The 26192-nt window shown below is 38.8% G+C and overlaps 1 protein-coding gene across 1 annotated transcript in view; it reads left to right on the forward strand.

The window, feature by feature from the left end:
- Window positions 1–26192, forward strand: part of Cntnap2 (contactin associated protein 2) — a 1675080-nt gene that overhangs the window by 1078469 nt on the left and 570419 nt on the right. The window contains exon 13 of the mRNA XM_042677312.1: window positions 14640–14840. Coding sequence (XP_042533246.1) covers window positions 14640–14840 — 201 coding nt within the window. The remainder of the gene's footprint in view (window positions 1–14639; window positions 14841–26192) is intronic.

The raw sequence follows: 26192 nt of genomic DNA on the forward strand, positions 1-26192 counted from the left end.
ATGTTTTGAAGAGGAACACAGGCATATTCTGGAAACCAGGCTTATTTATGACTCACTCTCATCCAATCAAAACATCCTTGAATTCTTAGTCTTCTTGGTTTGTGTAAGTTGCAAAAGACTACACTCTGTAGTCCAAAAAATACTGGATTAAGGGAAAGGGTTTAAACACATGGATGGTGATGTAACTTAGTGCAGCCATGATAGAAATCATTATGGTGTTTTCTCCACATGATACTGCTATACCTCTCCTGTACAAATGTCCTAGAGAATTACATCGACATAAGTTGAGGTACCTGCACATCCATGTATCCATGTTTATAACACCACTAATCAACAAAATACAGAATCAGCTCATTGATGGGTGAATGAATAAAGAAAAATGTGATTTACACACACACACACACACACACACACACACACACACACAATGGAATATTACTCAGCCATAAAGAAGAATGAAATTGTCATTTTCAAAATTGGATAGAAGTAGGGATTCTGATATTAAGTGAAATAACCTAGATAGAATAAGATGAAGAGCCAACGTTCTCTCTTGTATATGGAATATATCCTTAAAATGAATGTACAACAAGTTCTGCCTGAGGTGGGTAACCACAAAGCTTTGAAAGAGTACAGAAAATGAAGGTGAAGGGGTCAGTAAGGTGGTTTCAAATAAATTCATGGAAAGAGAATAATGAGCCTGTTAAAATAGTTTTAGAAGGTTGGAGGAGTATCTCAAGTGGTAAAATGCCCTTAAGTTCAATTTCCTATACTTCCAAAAATGTCTTTAAGGAAGAAAGGTGGGGTCCCCATGGCAGGGTAATGGTCAGCTGGAGGTAGACTGAGATTGTTGGGGGATCATGGCAGGATGGAAAGGCAGTCTACACTTGGTCTGACACTGAGGAACTGGGAGGACCTTGATAGCATTTTCTAACAAAGTGCTTAGAAGTTGAGTCCTAGGGGGCTAAGAAAAATGCTAGGAGAGTTGGAAATGTTTCTGGGCGCAGTCAGGATTTGTTGGGTTTAGAGGTACCTTAATATTTTGTAAGTCAGAGAGAGAGAATTAATATATTAGTGTTATGATTAAACTGCAGCACCTGTTGGTCCTCTGACTATGTTCAGTCTGTTATCCTAAAATTATTTCTAGCTAATTATCCTCACGAAGGAACACAATCTGTCTGGCTTTCTTTCTAATGTCACTCACCATAGGGGTTGCACTGATGAATAGAAATTGAGTTAATGGACAAAATTAGATACTTAGAGGAGTTGATTATTTGGGAATTTTGTTCCCCAATGTGAAAAATGTCAACTGAGTCATCAAGAAATCTTTAATTGAGCCAAATGCCAGTTGCTCATGCTTCCTAACTGCTCAGAAGGCTGTGATCTAAAGGATCAAAATTTGAGGCCAGCCAAGGTAGAACAGTTGACCAGACTCTAGAATAGTTCACTAGACTCCATCTAAAAAATAACCAGAAGGACATAGATCTAAAGGCATGGCTCAAGTGGAAGAGCATCAGCCAAGCAATTATGAGGTCCTGATTCAAGATTTCATATGCTTCAACTTCCCAAGTTGGCAAGAAGGGATGATGGGGAACCAGCACCAACGTAACAGGAAAGTCCATCTTAAGAGATTCTGTCCTTACAGAAAACCTAGCTGTTGTTTTCAATTGTGATTATTTTTTCTTGCTACAGTAAAGCTTTTCAGATACAAACAGGAAAACATAATACCCTTGGTTAGTTAACTATTAACTGAAAATAAAATTCTTTCTCACCATCAATTAAAGATGTATAAACTACAATATTTGAGCTGAGTGCCTATGGATCACGACTACAATCCTAGCTATTTTGAAGGCTGGAGATCTGAGTATCACGGTTTAAAGCCAGCTCAAGCAGGAAAGTGTCTTATCTCCAGTGAACCACCAAAAAGCTGGAAGTAGAGCTGTGGCTAGCCTTGAGCAAAAAAAGCTTAGGGACAGTGCCCAGGCCCTAAGTTCAAGTCCCAGGATAGACATAAATATAACTAACTAAATAAATGAATACATAAAACTAAAGTACTAGAAAAATCTTAAGTTTTACATATATTAAAGGATTTGGTATGAGTTATATATGTCTTTCTGATTTGTATGCTAAATCCTAGTTCTTGAATTATTCTGGAAGTTACGTGACAAATGAATATTTACTTTCATAGCTCACTCTGTAATTATTTCTTATGAGCTCATTGACAGCATAGAATATACATTAATGGTCTCCATGTACCAACAGCATTTGGAATAATGCAGGGCTGTTCAGGAAATGAAATCTCGTGTACCTGGGGCCCGCTCCTGGTATTGGGGAGTCCTACCTTGACAACAGGATAATCATCACCTCATGGCTCAACCCAGAAAGATAATGGTAAAGTCTTGAAGAGATACAATGCCTCAGACATGTTTTTATGCTGTTCTTTCAGAATTCCTCACAAGTTGAATATCTTGTAAACATTGTAAGTCCACTACCATATCCTATAGGATTCTGTCACCTCAAATACTTGAAGTAACTCCAAATACTTCCAATTGTTTTCCAGTTATTACCAATATAGAAGCATTGTCATCATCTTACCTATAAAGCCATTCCCAGTGTTTAGTGGGTTTTTTAAGCTTAATATTTTAGAGCTTTCTGATGGGAAACTATTACTCTATGAACTGCTTTTTACCTGAGTATTTCATACGTATCATTGATGATAGAGAGGGAAGTTTGTTGTTGGAAATGAGATAAATGATTTACTTATATTATTTTTGTATTATTTGTAAGTAATTATATAGGGCTTTTGAATTCAGCATGTCAGTTTGTGAGTGCAGTGCATGTCAATCAATATCAGCCTTTTCATCCCTCTCATTTATATTCGTACCACAACATTCACTGAGCTCTTCAGACTAATAGGAACTATTCTAGGTACCGGATATTCATCAGGAAACTCAGCCTACAAAAATTTTTTAAAAAGCAAGAAAAGTTGACTCCAGAATTTTGGCAGAAGCCAGATAATAAGCACCCTAAAAAAGCACTGATATACTACATTAGAAAGTGATTAGATACTTTACATTATGAGTGAGGTGCGCGAGTTTTAAAAGGGAAATAAAGAAGGCAAGGGGCAGGGTGGGTCACAGGTTTCAGTAGTTCAGGCTGATGGTGGGGACCTCAATGCAAACATGTCCTAAGTCAGGACAGGACAGAGTCAAGAGAGACCTCAGGCCTTCCAGGAAGAGAGAGTGGCCTGTCCAGAAGAGGCGCTGACCACAAATACCCAGCGTTTTCCGTGCACAGCTAGGACTCAGTCTGGTGTTGACATTTGAGTGTTTTTCATTGTTTTTTATTTAGCCAAGTATATGTAATTTCTTTTTGATTGATATACATATATATACATTTAATAACAGGATTGGGGTAATCAATCATGGATCCAAGATGACATTTCTTTTTCCTTTTTGGGGATTGATCCTGGGGTTTGCACTCAGGGCCTGGGCACTGTCTCTTAGCTTTTTTACTCAAGGCTGGCACTCTACATTTTGAACCACAGCTCCACTTGCAACCTCTTATAGACTTTCCTGGCTGGCTTCCAACGTTGATCCTCAGATCTCAGGCTCCTGAGTAGCTAGGGTGACCGATGTGAGCCACCCAGCCCAGATGACATATTTACAGTCTCCAATTTTGCATTGGAAACTGAATCTAATTACTATTATAAACAACAAAAACCAGAGTAACACCCTTTCTTCCACAGGACAGAAAGTCTGTTGTGATCACATGGATAAACTCTTTTTTTTTTAAACCAAATAAACCCAAAGCACATCTCGAAACAGGGAACAGAAGATTGGCTTGTCTAAGTCTTGAGATAAATGCAGCCACTCACTTTAGCTGCTTTGTAGATGAATTTTAACACCGCTGCAATGGAACAAAGCCCTTTACAACTATGAACATACATCCTTTCATTTTCCTCTCTAGAAAGAATCTAATCTCATCCTAGAAAAACAAAAGATACAGATAAACTCCAAATTGTTCTTCAGGTGCATGAGAAGAATCTGCCTGCTTCCACCTACCCACTGCACTTATGTGGTCATCCATCTTTCAGCTGAAACTGGGAGCTTAAGAAAACAAAAACAAACTTGACAACAAACAGTGTTTGTGCCCTACTGCGCAACCTCATCTGCACTTGGAGCTAATTCCATCAATACTTCCTGCCAAGTCCCATCTGTTCTCCAGCCCTTATCTCTCCACATGGGATTAAAGCCGCTATGGCCCCCTGGCAATGCCTAGCTGGTCATCCAATGCCTTGGGTTACAGAGTATTAGAGTCCAAACCCACAGAGATGCCACACTCCCCTGTTGCCTCTCTAGGAGCAAAAATAAATAAAACCATGATCGCCAATTTCTGGTAGTTTCAATCATTTTGGCAGGATCACAACTATTGGGAAAACTCACTAAAAATAATAATAAATCTATACATTTATTTTAAGATGGAATTTCCTGCCTGAGAGACACATGGAAGCTTTCAAGTGAATCTGGTTACAAATGACTACACACCTGAGTTATAATCGAATATTATCCGGAGCCTTTCTACCCGCATGTCTTATAAACAGTTCAGTAGAAACTAATTCTTTAAGTAACTAGAAGTGATCAGGAAGAAATTGTCTGATAAATTATTCAGTTAAGATTTCACAGCATAGGTCCTGTCAAATGACAGCTATTTGCTAATGACTTTGGGGAAATTGTATGTTGATGTAAACTTTATCTGAAATGAGATACATCTCGTTTTCCTTAATATGAAATAGTTCTGGTTTGTGTAAAGCACCCAAGTTTAAGAAATAATTTAAGAAATATCCTAGCAAGTATAAAATTAAATCCCATTCCTTCTCCCATTCTCATTTCTCTACCCTGAAGATATCTCATTGACATTTTATGTTCTTAAGCTTTTCAACAATGGTGTCATACTACTGTAAGTGACTGTCTTGCTGGCATTTAGACTCAACCTCTTGATTTTGGAGTTAACAGGTATTGATAAAAATATTTCTTCCCTCTGTACAGCATCTTTACAATAAAATAAAATTTAAAAAAAATTCTATAGAGTAATTCTTCAACTACTTTATAATATTCAGCAGTATGACCACCATTCATTTTATTCTCCACTCACTTGGGTGGTCTTTTCTGTTGTTTTTACCTACCATAGCAAGCAATCATTGTAATTTCTTTTTATTTTTATTCTCTTTAGGTGTACAAAGGAGTTGGCGCGTAACAAAGTGGTTTATGAGTACAATGCACCTTCACCAATGTCACCCCTTTCAACATTCTCACCCATCTCTCCTCTTACTCTTTCTCTTCATAATTTTGTAGGATATGCATTGAGTTCTTGAATAAATTCTCCCCCTCTTCTCATTCATTTACTCCTTTCCCCTCGGCTCCATCTCACCCCTTTCAAGTATCTGTCTGCTTCCTGGTGTTTATTTTGTTGAATTTTGACTTTGTTTTTCTAAGGAATTACACTATTTGAGTGCTCCCTTGAATCTACCATATATCAGTTGATACATTAACTTAAGGGTTTCTCTAGGATATATAATTACAAATAATTGTTAGTCTAGGAAATTCTTACCTTCAAATGATTAATTATTGCCAATTTATTTTTCAAAGTAGTTCCAGAATCATGGCGTGAACCACCTGTTTCCATTCTCAAGTATTCTGGATATTGATGAGATTTTTATTTGCCAATACAAAAAATATGAAATAAAATTGTATTACAGTTTTCATTTGTATTTCTCTGGCCACAGTGTTCGTTACGTAAACTGCTAGTTCATGTGTATTCCTTGACTATCATTTCTGAATCATTTTCCTTTTCTGTTCTTTGCAAAAGACCTTACATAGCTGGATACTAGTCCTAGATCTCTATCTTAAAGATATCCCTCTACTCTATGGCTTAACTGTCACATGGCTTACAATATCTTGATAAAAAAGGATTAATTTTTAACAAATTCAGAGACACACATTTTTCCATTAAAATATGCTCATTTTATGCCTTGTTAATAATAATAGAAATGTTAGGCTTCTTTCTATATAGAAAGCTCTGCTTTTCCCTTAGGCCTTTAATCCATTTGGAATAGACTTTTGTGCAGGGCCAAAGACAAGGATTAAATTTCATTTCTTTCATTATGTATAAACAATTTCTCATGGATATATAATGACAACTAATTTTAGAAAGTTTCTCTTTATGTACAGATTTTCCCCAAAGTTTAAAAATTCATTATTTTAATTATATCTGCCTGTACTAGTCCAACTTGGTCATGACTTGTGGTAGGGAAATTCTGTGTTGTTCTTCTTAAGATTGCACTGGAGATCTGGAATGCATGTCAGTCATAGAGCCCTGGTCTAGCATGTGCAAGATCCTGGGTTCAAGGACAGCTTGGTTATTCTTGTCTCTTCATGAATGTTTCTCCTCACTTGCTAAAGTTCACTTGAATTCACTAACTTGAATACATTAACTTTGTGATTTGGGTTTAAAATGCCATTATGATAGTGATTCTTCCAATCCACGAATAGAGAATGTATTTTCATGTGTGCATTTCATCCTTAACATTGCACAACAACATGTTAAATATTCCCCTGGTGAAGATGGTTTATATCTTTTGTGAAGCTATAATGTATTATATCATGAATTATAAGTTATAACAGTTTCATCATTGCTATTGGAAATATAATCGAGTTTTATATATTTTTTCTTATATTGGACAATCTTTATCAAGTTAAAGATTTCTTTTCTAAATAGCTTTGACAGCTCATTCGTTGTCTTTCCCATATCCAATTTTAAGATTGATCATTTTCATGCTGGAGCCCCAGAATATTGTTGACTAAAATTATTTTCTGATGAAAGAAAATAATTCTTTTTTCATGACTAATTATATATCCTTGCTTAATATACTTGTTATTAAATGCACTTAATGTATTTATTACTGAAAACGATTTCAGTCTCAATTGCTGAGTTTGTTTTTTATTCAAAACCTTTATTTGGTTTGTTGAGGGTTTTTTAATATAGTTCCTGTGTTGAGCAGTTGCAAATTATTTCTACATAGTGGATTCTATTGAATTTTTCTTTTTCTCTAATGCATGTTCTTAATGTAACCTTAGAGAATAAATTGAATTAGTTTTTCACATTAAACAATTCTTGCAGTGTCAATACAACCCAAATCTGTGTAGCTCAGGTTTCTAAAATTGAGATAATGCTAGATCCTGGTGGCTCATGCTTGTGATCCCAGCTGGTAAGGAGGCTGAGATATAAGGATTGTGGTTCCAAGCCAGGAGGTGTGGCATTCGTAGAGTGGCGGCCTTGAGTGATAAAGCTAAGCCAAGAACATGAGGCCCTGAGTTCAAATCCCAGCACAAGCATCAAAGAATAACAAATAATTAAAGGAGTAAAATAGGATACAATGTTTTTCTATTCCATGATAATTATAATACATCCTATTTTAGTGGTTAAATTAAATTTATGTTCTATAAAGCATAGATCCAATTGCCTTGTAAAACTATCATTGACAGTATAGTTGAATATATTATATATATATAGTACATATATACATATACATATGTATACATGTACATATATGAGAGAAGCCTGGAATTGCCTTTCTGCTTCTTCAATGACACATTACCTCCAGCTCCTAACCACAGTCATTTCTTCCTCCGAAGAAGACAACCCCTAACTTTCTCAACCAACACTTTTCATGTGTTAAAAGCTTTACTTTCTTAGAGTTCGTAGGACTCCTTTGTAAACAGAGCACAGGACTTTGCAGGCGAGAATCATTCCCCACTTCACCATGTTGTATACTGTTTTGCTTCTCACTTTCTACAGCAAGCCACTCCCAACAACTGATTTGGGTATTAGAGAGCCCAGGGACCAAGTTGCACAACTGCCCTTTCAACTTGGCCTATTTAAAATAAATATATATATATATATATATATGTGTGTGTGTGTTTATATATACACACACAGAGATAAAGTACAGATGTGTATACATCCATCTTTACCAGATTATCAGCACAGATGAGCTCTAACGGGTTGTCATTTTTAAATTAAAAATTAAAAACCCAACTAGAATCTACCCCTGCTTCTAGTCCTGGTCTCTTGAAATGAGCTTATCACACAGCTTTCTCTGATTTTCTCAGTTTCTTGGCTTCCCAGCCCCCTTATTAGTTCTTTCTGTTCTATCATAATTTTCCTTGTGTTAGTAAATGAATCCCTCAACTTCTTTTTCTCTAAAATCTTCAAAATAATCCCTGTCTTATTTTCCCTTATCCATAGCAATATTAAGTCTTGAAGGACAGGGAGAGGTCTCCTCGGGGTGCTTGTATATGCCCTAGTGTTAGAAATACATTGTTGCACTAGCTGTATTTCCCGCAATTTACAAGGTATTTCTGGCAATATACAATGGTAACAATTTTTACCTGTGTGATTGTGGATGAAATGGAAAGATCGGTTCTCAGCCATTTTTCTAACACAGAAATCTAAACTCAGCATTTGAAAAGCACCCACTGATGAAAATGGAACTCAGAAATTTAGGATTGGCCACACACAATAATTTTTTTCTCTTTCTTTCCACACATATCTAAACATATTCACTATATGAACACACAATCACTGTAGGAAAATGATTCTTAATTTTTCCACTTAGGGTGCTAACTAAAAAAATAAAAATCTGGTTGGTGTCACCATCTTGTCTCTTTGAGATGCTGGATACCTGGAAAGTCATTACCACCTACTTGTCTCAACATTTAATGGATCCAAATGGAGCCACTGCAATATGCAATATATTAACATTAGAAAATAATTTGCAAAATTGCATCCACAGTAATTGTCTTATACCATCCAATTAAGGTTTATAAATTATCTTTACACATGCTTATAGTTACCATAGAAATTGTCAAAACATGAAATGTCTAAAAAGATAAATCTCCTTATAAATATCTACATAAAAATAAATATCTACATATATTTATACATATGTATATATGCATATATACATATATGTATTTATATATATTCCTTTTTCAAACCTTTCTGAAGTACAACTTTATTGAAGCAAGCAAGCAACCTGATAAGTAAATTAAAACAAACTTCTTTTCTGCTCTAACTCTCCCAATGCCCAGAGCTTCCCTTCAGTCTTTCAGCTTAAGACACACCCCCTTCTAGTGACTTCTAAGACCCCCCCCCACACACACACACCCCACTCACATCTTTTTACTGCTGTCCTTCATTCCTCTCTTCTTCCCTTTCTTTCTTGCTGGATTCTTTGTTATATCCAAATCATGTCAGAAATAGGAATGTTCCAAAATTGAAACATTTGCATTTGCAATTTCTTTCTAGAATGATCTTCCCAGATATTGACATGTCTTTTTATTTATTTTACTTATGCAAATGTCACCTTCCAAGTAAAGTCTCCTAAGGTTTCTGATGTCTTAAAAAGGTAATCTTTATACATACAATCTTCTGTTCCTTGATTTAGTTTTTCTCCTTGCCACTATCAATTGCTAGCTGGCTAACTAATTAGCGATATATGCACATATACCCATACATACATTTATGTGTATAGTTACTTTTTAACTATATTCTTTTTCTCATTTGAATTCCAGAATGTAAGCTCTCAAAATGTATTTATAACCCTTTTCTACCATCTACTGCCCAGCTCCCTACCTGTCGCACAGCAGCTCAGTAGTACTGAGCAGATGTCTCTTCAATGTAACAAAATAATGCAAAAGAGGTATACATTGGGGTGTGTTCCTGAGATGTGGGAAGAGTGGAATAAGGATTTAGGTTCCTCCAATGTGGAAAGGATTCACTAAGACAGAAATCACTCAACTCAAACTGGTAGAAACTCATCAACCCTAACAATTATGGATATGTGGTTTTAAAGTTATTAACATTGTATAATACAGAGACCACAAATTACTGACCTTCTTCTTGGCCCTATGTCCAGACACTAGTGGACAACAGTGGAGATGCTTGGAAGTGGGGCCTTGGAGAGCAGGCTGCAGGGGATGGGGAGGTCTTTGGAAGGAGCCTGTGAGACACCAGTCCCCCTTTCTTGTTATGGTCTTGAAGTGAGTGGCTTTGTTTCCTTATCCTCCTCTAGGTCCAAAGCAATGGGACTAATTGATCATTGCCTGAGAGCTCCAAGCTGCCAGCCACAGTAAACATTGTCCCTGCATGAACTGAAGGTCTCAACTATTTGCTACAATAACAGAAAGCTGACAGACACACTTGTAAAGTAGTATTCTGAGCATCTTGGAAAAATGATCTAGTAAAGCAATAATTAAGTTAAAAGGCTGATCTAGAAAGAGTCTCAAGAAGAAGGGTCTGGGTGCTGCTAGAAAACATGGCTATAGGTAGTAACTTGTGGAATAAAAACAAAACAACAACAACAAAATCCTGGGAAGCAGTGTCAGACACCTGAGAGTTCTATGCCTAAGGCATCATTTAATGAATAGATCTTTAATTACGTGAAAGTAAATCCAAAGTCTGGCATATAAACGGCTATCAGTGACTTACTGGAGTCCCCTCAGAAAGTGACAGAATTGCTAAAATAGTTAGCTCCTTTATGATATGGAAAGAGCTAAATAAAGGAAAGCTCATACTTATCCCGTGAAAAACGCTGCCCCATAGGGGGCACCATAACCAATCAGCTCAACACGATCTGACTTGAGAAAAGCAAACCAGGGGTTTCCAAGGAAATTCAGCATGTAGGGAGGTCAGTCTCAGGACAGTCATGGCATTGCCAGAACTGGAGTTAACATTTCATCAAACAGTTGCTACATCAACCATTTCCATTCTCCTTGTTCTTTGGTAACACACTCTTGTCTTCAGCTAATATTTGGGGAGGCCTGCTCTTTGTTAGTCACTAGGGTGTCAGTCTTGGCCTTTTCTGCTGCTAGGTGGATTTCCACGTGTGCACATCAGGTGGGGAGAATGCTAAGGAGGAAAATAAAGCCAGGCAAGGTGATGGAAAGCAGCTGAGGCAGGGAGGGAGAGGGGGAAGCCGGATCACTGGACGTGGAAACAAAGGCACAGGGAAGTTTCAGTGGGCTGTGTGGTATCCGAGAAAAGAAGGTTCTAGAGAGGAAACACCAGTGGGAAGGCTGCAAGGAGGGAACTCCTGATACCCCTGAGACATGAGTGCAGTGGAATTGCAGCCAGCAGAGTTCTGAGGCCAGAAGGAAGAGTGTGAGACAGAGGTAAGGCAGCGCCTGGTGGTGCAGGGATGTGAGCTCTTCAGAGGAGAGGACGTGGCCCTGAACCAGCCTCGTGACCACTGGAGGTTTTTGAATGATGTCATCTGAAGCTCTTCACCCTGGTGGGGAAAAGTCAGGACCTCACGTCCAGCATGAGAAGGGTTCAGTCAAGACTTGAACATAGTCAGAATGGTGGGGGAGTTTATCAGGAAGGGAACATGGCTGAGGAAGCAGATTGCACGGTAGTAGAATGCCATGGGGAGTTAGCATGTCAAGTCCTCCTCAGCCATCTTCAGAATATCAATACGAGTGTTCAGTTTAACACTTGTGGGCAGGAGATAAAGGTGTGGGTCGTGTTTCAGAGTCCTGGTGACAGGTGAGGCCTGTTTGGTCATTAGCTCAGCCGGGTTCTCCCAGATTCTGGCAAAGTTACAACCGTTATTACTGGAGGGGAGCACTTTGGCTCCCACGAGATGAGTTCTTTGGCTCTAGACTAGTTCTCCTCCTGAGAGGGTGATCTGTCCTGCAAGGCTGTGTGTTTCCTCTGTCATAAGGATGTTCTTGATCAGTCTTGTCCTCCTGAGAACCCAAAGTGGCAAACACAAAATGGAAGCAGAGATGTCAGGCAAAAAGTTTAAATGCCTGTGACAAACACACTTTTTTTTTGTCGGTCATTGGGGCTTGAACTCTGGGCCCGGGTGCTGTCCCTCAGCTCTTCAGCTCAAGGCTAGCACTCTACCACTTGAGCCACTGCACCACTTCCAGCTTTTTTTCTATTTATGTGGTGCTGAGGAATTGAACCCAGGGCCTCAAGCATGCAGGGCAAGTACTCTACCACTGAGCCACCTTCCCAGCCCTGACAAATACACTTTCAAGAGTGGAAAAGTGGTGAGAATAACAGCATGACTTTTGATATTTGAGTATTTAGTGGGATTGGCTAGGAGCAGTTCTGCTCCTAAGTCCAATCAACAGGGCCCAGGTCACCTGTGGGTGGAAGTCTTGACATGGAGATGTCACTCTCTCTCTGTGGCTCACTCTGCCCTTTTCCCATCATTCATATTAGCTGCTGCCCGCCTGCCGGCCTGCATTCTGTGTGGGGGTGAAGGTGAAAGGGCAGCAGACAGGTGAGTGTCACAGTGGCAATGCAGCCAGAGCCAATGGCAGCTTTGAGCAGAGCGGTGATCGTGGGGTTGAGGGAATCAGTGCTCAATTTCTGAAAACAGTAGTCCTCCCTTTTCGGCAGTTTGGCTTTCCACAGCTTCGGTTATCCACAGACAACCTGAGATCCAAACATGCAGAATGGATAATTCTGCAAAGAAACAATTCCTACGTTTTTCAATCATGTGCTGTTCTGAGTAGAATGATGAAATCGAGTGTCCTGCTTTTCCACCCTTCTACGGTGGTAAGAACCCCTGTATCCAGGACACTCATGCAGTATGTGTTACCCGCACACGGGTTGCTTACTGGCCACCGTAGTGTTGGAGTGCTTGTGCTCAAGAAACTCCTCTTTTGTAAGGAGTTGACCCCAAGCGTAAGAATGGTTATTCTGGACAGGTTTACTGAGAACTCCTCTTGTTCTGTTCAATTATTGTCATTGCTAGCCTCTTGGCCTCGCTTCTAGATGAGCTTCCTCAAAACTGTGCAGGAATAAGTTACAATACAGCAGGCATCAAATGTGTTGTGCATTGCCAGTAGCTTCAGACATCCACTGGTTTTTAGAAGCTGTGGATAAGGAAAACGTTAAACCCATGGAAACTAGAACAGAGAAGATTCTTGGCAGCTTGGGCAGGGAAGCTCCTTTAATGAAATGGAGGAGAGTGTATTCTGAAAATCTCTAAAATTAAGCCTCTCTCCTCCCTCCATTTCTCCCTCCCTCCCCTTCCCCCCCTCACACACACACACACACACTCTCTCACAAACACACATGCATACACACACACACACAAGCTCACTTCCTCCTACACTCTCCTCTTTGACAACTTATCAGTTGGAAACTACATTGATCTACAGAGTTGTGTCCAGCACTCATCTCATAAACTGTCTTCTCTGGGTATCATGCCCATGCCCCCCCCCATACCCTGTATTTCCTAGCGGTTAGCAGTTAGCTCCCTAAGAGTGGCCAAGGCCAGGCTGGATTTTTGTTAGCGCTGCTTTGCAGGGAAGATCAGCTGCGGGCTCTCACCAGAGGCACTTAGACTCTTCTTCCTGCTTAGTGTTTGTGGAAGGTGTTCAGCATTGCTAAGACCCCCCACTAACGTAGAAGTTATGAAATGATGAGACTCTATTATTTAGTCTTCTATTAGCTAAAGTATTTCTAAAAGGAGAATACTTAGCTACACTGTAGGAAAAGCTATGCGAAATGTGTGATTCCTTGTATTTACTAATATTAAAAATGAATGTGTCACCCAGTATCTTCTGAAATTTAGTGTTTACAATGTTTATTTTCTTTTCCTTTTGAAAGAAATGATTTATTGTAGTAGAACAGGTGAAGGTAGAAATGGGGGAGATGGAAGAAAAAGGCTATAAATTTTCTTTTCTCCGTGTTGGAAATAGAAGTAAACTTCAGATTTTTCCCCCTTTTAAAAAAAAGGATAAAAGTTCCACAAATTTGTAGCCTTAGACCTATGTAATGTGTTTTCAGCCATTGTTGGAAATGCTTATTGGTGTCCACCACGGTCCCTTCCTTTTATGAGGTTCTTGGAACTGTCTATCATCAATAGCGTGCATGTCCCTGGCTCCTCCTAAGTCACGTTCTTTTCTAGGCCTGCAGTCAATCATGTCTTTAGTGCTTCCAGTTTTCTCTTTATAGAAAATTTAGTGTTTGGCAGTAAACCTGTTGAATCTTAATTTTATCTTATAACTTCTTCTACATTTCTCACACTAAGATAATAATGCTCCTGAAGCATTCCACAGTTATAGAGCCTTTCAATATCAGATGGTGTACATCTAATTGTGCCTGAAAGGTTAGGGTGAAAGCAATATGTGTTGATGAGATGAAGTTGCACGTTCCGGCCAGAGCACACAGCAGGTAGGAAGCTCTCCGTGGCCTGCAGGAGTCACAGTTCACTTAGGAAGGAGCGGCCACTATCTGACCAGAAGATGATTGATGGCTTGCGAAGTCTGGAGGAAGTCAGAGCACTGTGCGCTTCACCTTTAATACCAAGACACCAACCAGATACACAAGCTCTTTTTTTGTTTATTTCAAGAGGTATCTTTCATTTATTTTTCACCAAACACTGTTTCTCCGCTTTGTTCTAATGAGCAAAACATGGGCCTGAGAAAAGAGTAATCCTGTGAAGCTCGCCATCCTGAACTCTTCTGTGTCAGTGCTGTGAGACTAGCAGGTGAGAGTTAGAGCATCTAAAGAAGTCTTTGCATACTAATGTCCTGCTCGTTTTCTTCTGCCCACAGAGGACAAAGTGTGGACCATCGTGTCTCATGACTTGCAGATGCAGACCACAGTGGTGGGATACAACCCAGAAAAGTACTCGGTGACCCAGCTCCTCTACAGCGCCTCCATGGACCAGATTGGCGCCATCACCAGCAGCGCAGAGTACTGCGAACAGTACGTCTCCTACTTCTGCAAGATGTCCAGGCTGTTGAACACCCCAGGTAGGCTGAGCATGCACTGTTACTTTTAATTACGATCGCAGCTGGTGTTTGGAATTGCCTAAACAATCCAACAGGTGGAGTTTATTATCTTGGAGTCGGGGCTTTAATGTGCAGACAGCTGTAAATAAGTAAGATATAATCACTTGGCTAGTGTTCTGGAAAACAAAGCAAAGAATATGTGATTTAGGAAAAAAAAAAAAAGGAAGTCCACTATTTTAATTTCCTAGGATTTTCAAGTTCCTGCGCCTGTATGTATGCCTGAATGTGTCTCATCCTTTATGATCGGTAGTTTGTCAGAGCTTCTGGAGACCTTGGGAGTCAGTCCCTTTGAGTTCCACAGAGAGGTACCTTTAATGTGACAATGCAAGAGTTCTGAAGGCTTCTGCCAGTAAACAGCCTACAGAACACTGACGGAGTTTAGAGGCCTTTGTTGTCTAAAGTCATTGAACAGTATCTGTTTTACTCAAGAAGCCCAGCCTGAATGTTTTTCATGAGATCCTACTTTTAGCAATGTGTGTGTGTGTGTGCACATATATATGTGTGCACAAGACTCTCTTGGGGCATAGAGCACAGAGAATGATAGGGGTAACTTAACTGAAAGAAAGTTCCATGTGTTTTGAAAGTCTTGGCATTAAACCCAATATATGGTCAGAAAACTATGTCCCTTGGTCTATAGCTCAACATAGGATAAAGATCATAAGTTATCACTCAAGGACACGTGACAGTGGTTTGCACTCTGGACCTTTTTAGGTATGTGGCTTGGGAGAGGGAGTTAATTTAACTCTTAATTTATCTGAACTGATAAATAAAAATGCATATGTTTATGTGTCACTTGTTTTGGAACATGTAGCTTTCACGAGATGGATAAATAAGCTAATTAGCAGAAGCATTGCTTATCTTTTTGTGAGGGGAACACTTAAAGTCTCGGTTTTTTGTGTCTGAGATCCTAATGCCTACTTCAGGAGACTGTGAGAATTTAATAGGGTAATATATTATGCACTTATAGAGCTTGATACATTTAAGGACACAAGTAGTAAATGAGATATTGATTTTTTTTTTTAAATAAGCCGTGTTGAAAGGGGTCTTGTGCCATGCTTGGTCCCCAGGCTTTGTCATGTCCAAATCAGTTGTGGGGAGTGGCTTGTTGTGGAAAGTGAGAAGCAAAATAGTATACAATATGGTGAAGTAGGGAGTGTTTCTCACAGGCAAAGTCCTGTGTTCTGTTTACAAGGAGTCCTGCGAACTCTAAGAAAGTAAAGCTTGTAAAACATGAAAAGTGTTGGTTGAGAAAATTAGGGGTTGTCTTATTTGGAGAATGACTGTGGTTAGGTGCTGGAGGTAATGTGTCATTGAAGAAGCAGAAAGGCAATTCCAGGCTGCTGTCCAATAATGAGAAATGATGTGGGAGGCAGGATTGACCATAGAAATGACCCTTGAGGTCTTGGTAAGAAGCCCCAGATTGGAGTGGGCAACTGCACAGGTTGGGTAGGAAGAGAGGCTGCACTCTGCTGGGAGCCCAGCCCTACTCCTGTGGCCAGAGCTTCTCAGGCCGGCATATTTTGGTCTCTAGTCTCTAAGGATTAAGAAAGAAGACATAGATCGCTGGGCCCCATTCCCTGGGATTTTGACTCCATCAGTCTGAGGAGAGTCCTGAATTGTGTCTCCCCAAATTCCTGTGATGAAACCCAAAATCCTAAAAGTGACTTTGTTTGGAGATAGGATTTTTAAGAAGTCACGAGTAAAGTGACAACGGGAAGGCTCTCATGCCAGTCGCACTGGTGGCCTTGAAAAGAATACAATGAAAGTCCTGTCTCTGACCTGCAAAGACACAGAACAAAAGGGGTCCCCTTGCAAGTTGGGAAGAGAACCCTGCCCAGAAATGAGATCCCTGACTGTGGGGAAATAAATTCCTATACCTCAGTTTCCCAGTCCGAGCGGATCGACGCTAGGAATCTCCGAGGAGTGATGGTCTTGTTGGACTGGAATCCCGCTCTTTGCGGTCGGGGGAGAGCCCGCGAGGTCCCCACCCTCCAGCAGGTGTTTCTATTGGCCTCACTTCTCACAGATTTTCCTCAGCAGTTCCTGTTCGCAGGCCTACAGGATTCAGCCCCCAACTATGGAAAACTGAGGCTTCAACTCACAATTTATAGGAGAATGTGAGTTACATTTTCTATATAGGGTCACCATACTCCTCCTCAAACTCCAGGGACCCTTTTCAGGCATGAACTGCTAGACTGCCCTTGAAAGGATTTCATTTATTTTTTTAAGTCTTCACAGTAAACACATTACTTTCCGTGTGTTTCTAAAAAATCAGGGAGCACAGTTCCAGGTACCTATTGAATAGTATTGTACTTAAATTATTATTCTGTGAAAGCAGAATCCTACGTTTTTGGACAACGTTCATGGATCAAATCTTTCTCTCCTATAGCATCTGTTCTTATTAACTAGGATTTGCATGAGATGAGTAATCAATAGCCTTAAACATCACCTCCTCCAACCCTCAGGCAATTTGTTTTTAATCAGGAAGTGAACATCCCAGGTTTCAGATTCCTTTGTCGAAATTCTGATTCCATGGTCTTCTACTCCTAGGCTTGGATAGGACATGCATAGGACCAGAAATGGTTGTTTTCAGCAATGATCCATGGTTAATTTTGCCATAATGGATCAATACTGTTTACTTCCTGGGGACCTCTTCTGTTGGAATCTTATGGAAGAAGATTAGGAAAAGTATTAAGGCTTGCCTGACTGACTAAAATAAATAAAAATGATATTGCAGTTACCCACTTCTGCGAAAGTGTGTAGATTTGATAGTATTCTTAATCCCCTTGACAGAACATTATCTACATATTGTAAAATGAATTTCAGCCCCCACCCCTCAGAGTAGTAGTTTCTGTGCGCCTCACTGATCAGAAGAAGAACTGACACAGGGGAAATGAATGGGCATCGAGTTCCTTCATCACTATATTCTGTACCAGTCCAAATAAGAGAGAAGACAATTTCATAAAAGCCCTACATTTGTTGTTGTAAGGAGCTAATGTTGGCTGTAATTGGATTTTTCCTCCTTAGTGGTAGCATTTGATTTTAAATATCCATTTAGTCATTCTTAACTAAGACTGAATTATATTGGAACTTCTGTAGAAGTACTTGTGACATCTGTTGGAATACAAAGTGTATTCATGATTGTCACTGAGATGAAATGAATATCAAATGAGGTTGTAATAGCTATGCATTTAAAATGTTATTCTTTATTTTAAGAGCCTTTCCCTTCATCATTTATCAAAGGCGTTATAGTTCCTTGGATACTTATGCTAAAGTATTGATATGCTGTGGGAGCAGATATATTTTTATTTTGATAAATGTTAGTTTGTACCATATCATTATCTAGCAAATGTACAATTTATTATTGTTTCTTGCAACTTTTACCAAGATAGTAATATATGACTTGTAATATGTCTCTATTGTTACTGAAAATTTTTTAAATTGATTTTGACATTCTTTAAAGTTACCATTCCCACAGTGTAACTATTAATTATTATTAATTGACTTTATAAAAGATACAGAAATAAGTTGTTTAGTTCCACATGAACACAGCTGTTTGGAATGAAGCTATACCAATAGAGGAATAACCAGATTAGTTCTACTCAAAGAAAATCATTTGTGGTATGTGAAGACATGTCAACATGTTTAAAGTGATATCCTCAGAACTGCAAATGTAATATAACCTGTACTATGAAAGGCAAAAGTATAAAAATAAAATAAAATCTGCTTTTGAAATAAGTACCTCACAGAACTTGAATTTGATAAATTAAATCCTGAGAGAAAGCTGCAATGCATCCTACTTCAGTAGTTCTGTCAACAATCCAAATATTTTAGATGATATGATTTTCCCTCCTGTTTGGAAAGAAAAATATTAACCTACTTTTGAAGTTCTTGTTCAAATATCTTGAGATATTTATTTTATTTATATATTAATTTTACAAATCATATATGCTTTCCAATTAGGGATTTCTGGCTGAAGTATTTATTCCCTACATTTGTAAAAGCATGTTTAATCACAGAGATTTCAAGTTGCTGTGTTTCCTGTCTGTCTGGTGATATTTAGTGCTGTTTTGTTGGCTCCCAGGGTCTCATTTCTTTTAATTTCTCTATGTAGTCTAGTTCTCATAAGTCATACTTTTATTGCTTTCTTTTGTTGAAAGAAGTCATATAAATTATCCATCCTTTTGGGTAGTTTACTATTAGATTTTGTATCTATTGAAAAAGAGTTATGCTCACAATTTTTGCCTGTGAAGTAAGCTGTGTAAAATTTAATATACTTTGAGGATTCTAAACTATGATTTAGTGGCATCAGAAAGGGAAGAACGCATGAATTTAGTGTGGCAACTTACAGCCTACTTTAAGCAAAAGTTCCTAAATTTTGGTGCACTTACCAAGGGAGCGACTTTCCCAAGTCTGTGTTTTGTGTTCCAAACACCTATGATAATTGACTCTTGAGAAAACATAGATAAAATGTCATTTGATCTCAACTAAAAATTGTTTTCAGTAAATAAATTTTATTGTGACCAATCAGTGTATTAATCAAGACATTAATGAGCTATCTAATGAATTAGAGTCCAGTTGTTATATTAAGATTAATATAAGTAAACAAGACCAAAAAAAGGCCAATACGAATAACTAAAGAATACAAATAGAGGGCTGGGAAGGTGGCTCAGTGGTGGAGCGCTTGCCTTGCATGCATGAGGCCCTGGGTTCGATTCCTCAGCACCACATAAGCAAAAAAGAAAAAAGCCGGAAGTGGCGCTGTGGCTCAAATGGTAGAGTGCTAGCCTTGAGCTGAAAAGCTGAGGGACAGCACCCAGGACCAGAGTTCAGGCCCCACAACCAGACCGCCCCCCCAAAAAAAAAACAGTGGAAAGAAAGAATCTAGGTTAGAAATATCAGCATGTTCACTGATTCGATGATGGAGATCAAGTGACAGAGAGCTTACTTTGGAGCAGATGTCAGAATTACTGTAGTAGAGAACCCGAGGGTGAAGAAGAGTAGGAAAGGAGCCTGGAAAGCAATCTAGACCTTCTGTGGATTTCAAAGTTGAGAATTTAGCCTGAAGGGCTGACCAAGTTGGACATTCTGGCTGTCCCATGGAGAATGGAGTGGAGAAAGGCAGAGGGAATATAAAGAGAACATCCAACAGAACCTCCAGGGATGTTCATAAGACTAGATGAGTGGCAGGCCCATGGGACTATGAACGCCATAGTCTCTGTGACATCCCATGTATGAGATTCTCTTAAGAAATGTGTAACCTATTTGTTCTTCCTTATTCTGTTTTATTGCTGTTGTTTGTTTTTCTGGTACTAGGTCTAAAATTCAGGTTAAATATATTGTCACGTATATAGTTGGGAAAGTAACACTTAATAATAGTTATTACCAAATTAAGTTCTGATATGAATGAAAGACATCATCACTTATTGTTATTATTATTTACCTGATAATTTACCTGATAATTGGCTTATCTCAAGGTGCACTCTGAAAATATGAGTCATATATCAGTATTTCCATTTTATGTCTGAAGAAACAAAACTTCAGAAGAGTTCATTAAGTCACTTTAGGAAAAATGTAACAGCTAAGAGTCTAAATCCCAAATAAAATCTAGGTGCCTGTTGCCCTTATATATTTTCTACCAGTGAAAGATTTCAGCCACCAGTGGCTCATCCTATCCTGCAATCCTATCCTAGCTATTCAGGAGGCTGAGATTGGAGGATCATGATTCAAAGCCAGACTCGGCAGAAAAGTCCATAGGACTCTTCTATCCAAATAGCTAACACAAAACCAGAAATGGAGTGCTGTTCAAGTGGTAATGCACCAAACTTTGAGCAAAAATTCCAAATGAGCCAGGCACTGGTGGTTCGCACCTGTAAAAAAAAAAAAAAATTAAAAAGGAAGAGAGAAAGAGGAAAGGATGTTATCAAATATGGTGAATCATTGAGAAATTAATTTCTTCCACACTAATATATTAATATGTACTTTATCATATTAAAATGTTGGCTACACCATTTTGTTAAATAAAAGACAAAGGAGACATTTATAATAACTGCAACACGTCCTGTCTGAACTCTTATTTGCCTTCCCATATTCTCCATTTGGCCCTGACAAGTATGCTAAAATAGATATTGTAAAATAGATAAAATATATGCTAAAAATAGATAGCAGTTTGTTTGGAACCATATTGAAAAAAACATTTGCTGTGAAAGAAAGAAAGAAAAAATTGCCTCTCTTCTGTAGAGCACTTGACTTACATGATTTTAGTATCAAAGTATTTCAGCTAGAACATGCAAATTGCATATGGATGAAATTGGAAAAGGTAGCATAGGTTATCCCTTTCTTTTCAGACATAAAATGGGTAGCAAAATGTCGATACTTTCTTTTCTGTTTGATCTTTTCTGAAGAAAATTCTCAGAACTGAGACCAACACAAATGACAACACCAGTGGTACATGCTTGCCTTATTAATATGAGATTGATCGATTACTTAAAGATCCTGCTAGAACAAGGAAGGGCAGAGATTGCCTGATGACTGGGTGACAAGATGGTGGTACAGACATAAAACCCAGTCACCAGAGAGAGTGAAAGAGAGCCAAAGCAAGACACTCACACATATACAGAGAGAGGGAGAGAAAGAGAGAGAGAGAAAGAAAAGGTAAAAGAGTTACAGAGAGAGACAGGAAAAAAAAACAGAAAGATTCTCTTCTGCTTAGGGTTGGAAATTGATTCATGTTAAGATAATGAAGTCCCTTTACTGAGCTTGGTCTTCTAAGTGGGAGGAAAGACAGGAAGCCGATAGGGGAGAGGGCCAGCACTGGGTGGAAGTTTGGAGAGCGTGAAGCACATGAGCAGAGAGGAAGAGATCTGGGTCAGAAGTAGGGGTGTGCCTAGAACAGAGCCTACTCTGCAGCTCAGTCCAGGCCTGCCAAAAGCAATGATCATGTCATATTTTTTTCTACAATTGTAATTTGTTAATGACTCAAATGTTAAGCACAGTTCATCTTTCCTCTTAGAGGATAACATTGAAACCTATTCTAGAAAAACAGATATTTTCTGTTTCAAAACATCAAATGGGATGGCAATCACAGCAACAAAATGACAAGATGGTCAAGTCTTCCAAGAGAAGTTAAAGCATAGCCAGGGACAAAGATCTCAGCACTACTCGCTTTACATGAAGAGAACTGGTAAAAGAACTGATAAGGTTCTTAGAACATGTGAAGATAGGAAGTGTCAGTGAACGAGGACCAATCAGAACAGAAAATATACATTTCCTAACTGATCCTCATTCCATTTAGACCACAAAGATTTCGTGTATGGCATGGGTTTGGGAAGAACTGGACCCATATTACACAAACAAGTAAAAGATAGGAACGTGTAGAGACTTTAAAATACACACCTGCCTTTGGAATTTTTTAATTAATAATTTAAGTACAGATATTGGCAATATTTAAAATGGCACTGATAGCTGTGATGAAGTGGTGCGACAATCGTGGTAATGATGTCTTTCTTCCTTATTTCTCAAGGCAAATTCTTATACTTCCAGTCTGAGAAATACATGCAAATTTAGCATGGGACCCCCCTTCTGTTTCTATCTGCATCTGAATCATCTATTTAGTTAAGTCTGTGTTACTCATCTTTGCACCTGAGAAGGTAAACTTAGGAAGGAAGCTTTAGTTTGCCTCAGGGCTTCAGGCTTCATCAAGCTCATTGTCACCATCTCCACCTCTCTAGTCCTGTGACCAAGCTTTCAAACATCACAGCGGGGAAGGCCTGTTGGAACCCAGCTGCCATCTCATGGAAGGCAAGAAGCAGACAGATGTACCAAAGGACACAAGAGAAAGCTTAACTTTATAACCATGTCCCTATCCCTCAAACCCATGGTATGAACATATCAATAGATTAAGCCATTGACAAGATCAAAGTCCTCATGTTATAATCACCCGGTAAAGACCCTGCCACTGGAAAATGATGCACTGGAGACAAAGACTTCATTTAATACAGAGGGTTTTTTTAGAGTAAATTTTACATTCAGGAAAGAACAAAATCTATATCTCATCTCTGTGTGCGTACATGTTACATGTATGGATGTGTGTAGATTGGTAGATGGTAGAGAAAGAGAGAGAGAGAGACAGATAGACAGGCAGAGTACATATGTGAATGTGTATATATGAAATCATTCGCTGGAACACTTGGGCGTGTATTCCAGGTGTTTCTGCATGAGAACATGATATAATGTATCCACGTGCTTTAAACATGTAAGGACCACGCATGCCCCAGCCTCCATGACTCTGAATATCATCATCTAGTCAGGACTCTTCTGCAAAACTCTGCCCCGACTTGGGTCCTGATGGGTTTCCATACTTCTGTGGAGCAAAATTCTCGAAAGTCATTGAAGTTATCAAGCCTATTAAAGTGACAATCAATGAAATTACTAACATGCCCTCCATGTTTGTTTTTCTACTTATAAATATCACTTAAGTCAAACCAAACTAAGAAAAAGTTGATAATAAGATACTAAATTGTAAACTATCCCAGTAAGTTTGAGATTTAATGTGACACTGAAGAGGAAGAAAATTTTAAATTAAAATGTAGCAATATGTGATAAACCAGAGTAATTCATAAAGAGCAGAATTTTACAAAGGGAAGGGTTTGGATTTCAGCAGTAGCTAAAGGCTTAAGATAATATAGACAAAAATTTGAATTAACAATGAGGTGAGATAATATTATAGAAATATATAATCAATGGTTTGGGGAACTGCTTTGTCTATGAGCTTAGTTATTGCTATTACATTGTTTTGAATCTCACCTCAAACTAGAATCATCCCACTCACGTTAGATGTATAAAATATGTGTACGCATGGTTCAAGAAAGTTTTGAAGAAAAAAAGCATGAACAGCATGAGAAAAAATATAATTGGGGTTATGTATATAAGAGAAAGGTCTATTTAAAAAGTCCTTGAGAAAATAAAAATAATATTGAACTCCCTTGGAAATTTCATTTCTAATGAGAAATTAGATTTTAAAAAAAGACATTGGGCTTCACTTATATTAGTAAGGATTTAGTAGAGATTTTATCTGTAGCACCTTCTTAGGATTGCATAGATTAAATGTTTTCCAGCATCTACAGTTTAGAAGTTTCCAAGAGGAAAGGTAACTGGGTTTCCGACATCAGAATCTAGCAGATGAAATTACATCATGTGTGGAAACGTCAGGTGCTGTCACTCCAGATAGTTGACTTTACTGTAATGAGTTTCCTACAATTCAAAGTCAGATTCTTTCAGTAAATCAGCACATTCTTATTTGATCTCAAATATAATCAAAGTCTGTGGGGTTGAAAGCCACAATCAAAATGCCATTCATTTAATTGAAAATAAGAACAGTAACTCCAATGGCACAGTATGTGTGTGGGCACAGTTCCTGAGAAACAAGTTGATAAACTCAGATGCCAATGCATTAATCGCTAATGAAAATAAACACATAACAGGGTGCTGGTGGCTCATGCCTGTAATCCTATCTACCCAGAAGGCCATTTCTGAGGATCATGGTTTGAAGCCAGCCTAGGCAGAAAGGGCCATGAGACTACTCTTACTATGACAAAAACAAGAAAAGAAGCTGTGACTCGAATGGGAGAACACTACTGACCTTGAGCACAAAAGCTCAGGGACTGGGCCCAGGCCTTGAGTTCAAGCCCTAGAAACAGCAAAATATATGAATGAATGAAGGGAATAAATGAATGAGTATGAATGAAAACAAACATGCAATGCTAAGGAGATTGGACACTTGGTATTGTCCACATCAAATCTCTCCCTGTAGTACTACCATGTGGGAGACAAATTGGAATCAGGCGTCCATTTCGTGAGCTTGGAATAAGGAGTAAGAAGTGACTTAGATGCTTTGAAAGTGGAGGAAGCAGCTGTCTCTCTCCTGGGTCTGTTATTAGATGCACACAGACTGGACCTTGTTTGGTATGCTCACCGCCGCTCCCCACCCCCCCCCCACCCCCCCACCCCCCCCCCCCCCGCCGGACGTCTTAGTCTTCCCAACTACCTTCCCTGTTCTGTCCTTGGCTCTGTTACTGACTTCAAGAAGCCTATCCTGGAGGCTTCCTGACCTGGAGTCATGGCATCTCTGGTTCTTGTTCTGGCCCTTCCATTAGGTTTTGAACTTTGATTGTGAGTTGCAGAACTCAGCTCTGATGATGTTGTGAGAGATGATTTCTAAAAAAAAAACAACTTTCCCATCATATATTTCTGGGCACCCCCCCCCCTTTAAATTTAAGCCTCTGAAAGAACTGACTTTCCAAAGAACATAAACAAAACAAATAAAAAGAAAATGTGTGTAGACTCAGAAGATGTAGCTTACATAAACCTAAATCTTTTCTCCTTTCTTAGAGAAAGGAGAAAAGGATAATAATGATGGAAATGTTTGCATTCTGGCTAGGAGACTTGAATTTTGGTGCCCGCTGGGATTCACACGGACTGTGCAGATATACTACTTCATTCTTTTGGTAGCTTTTATTGGACATTTTGATCATTTTTTCTATGTTTGAGCTTCCAATTTGAAATTGACTGGGAAGGTAAAGAAACACTGGCTCAGCAAAATAAGTCTTCTGATATGTTAAACCATTTACTCCCTGGAAGCTTTTTGTGATCATAAAGACTGCCTGAATATAGGAAACCATTGGGGTGAATAAGCTTTATTATCTATCTGTGCATTGTTGTCCAAAGCACTATTACATGCAATCTATGTGTTCGTTGCATGAGTCTCTGTTGGAGAGCAGCCGTCACGTGACAATGCAAAGAAAGTTAAGACAGGAAAAAGCAAGTGGCAAGGACTAGAGAGCAATATAATAATTCAGAACTAGACACATTCACTTATTTAAGATTGGCAGTAGACTTGTCCTTGAGAATGGAGTGCATTTCACTTTAAACAACTCCAGGATGAAACCTACAAGACTGTTGCCTAATGAGCTGCTACAGAAGGAAGAGATCCTGCAAAGCGAAATTTGCATAATGCCTTTCTCTCTCCTAGGAGATTGCTCTGAAAATTACAAAGAAACCGAAATGAGGTGGAAAACAAAATAACAAAACACAAACATGTTCTCAAGTGTTTGCAAATATTAATAATAATTTCCTATCCTCTGATTCATTAGCTTTCCCCCAGAGCCTACCTGGCTGTCCTCAGAACGTAAAATGATGCTTAAGGTAATTAATATAGTGGGATTTGTACTGCGTTCTAACTTTTCCACTTGTCTAAAAAGAAGTGCTCATGTTCATGAGCATTGCAGTGCAGTGGTGGTAGTGTGAGTTGTATCA

Source organism: Dipodomys spectabilis, unplaced genomic scaffold (genome assembly GCF_019054845.1).
Source record: "Dipodomys spectabilis isolate Male_0828 unplaced genomic scaffold, ASM1905484v1 ptg000034l, whole genome shotgun sequence".
Taxonomy (NCBI): Eukaryota; Metazoa; Chordata; class Mammalia; order Rodentia; family Heteromyidae; genus Dipodomys; species Dipodomys spectabilis.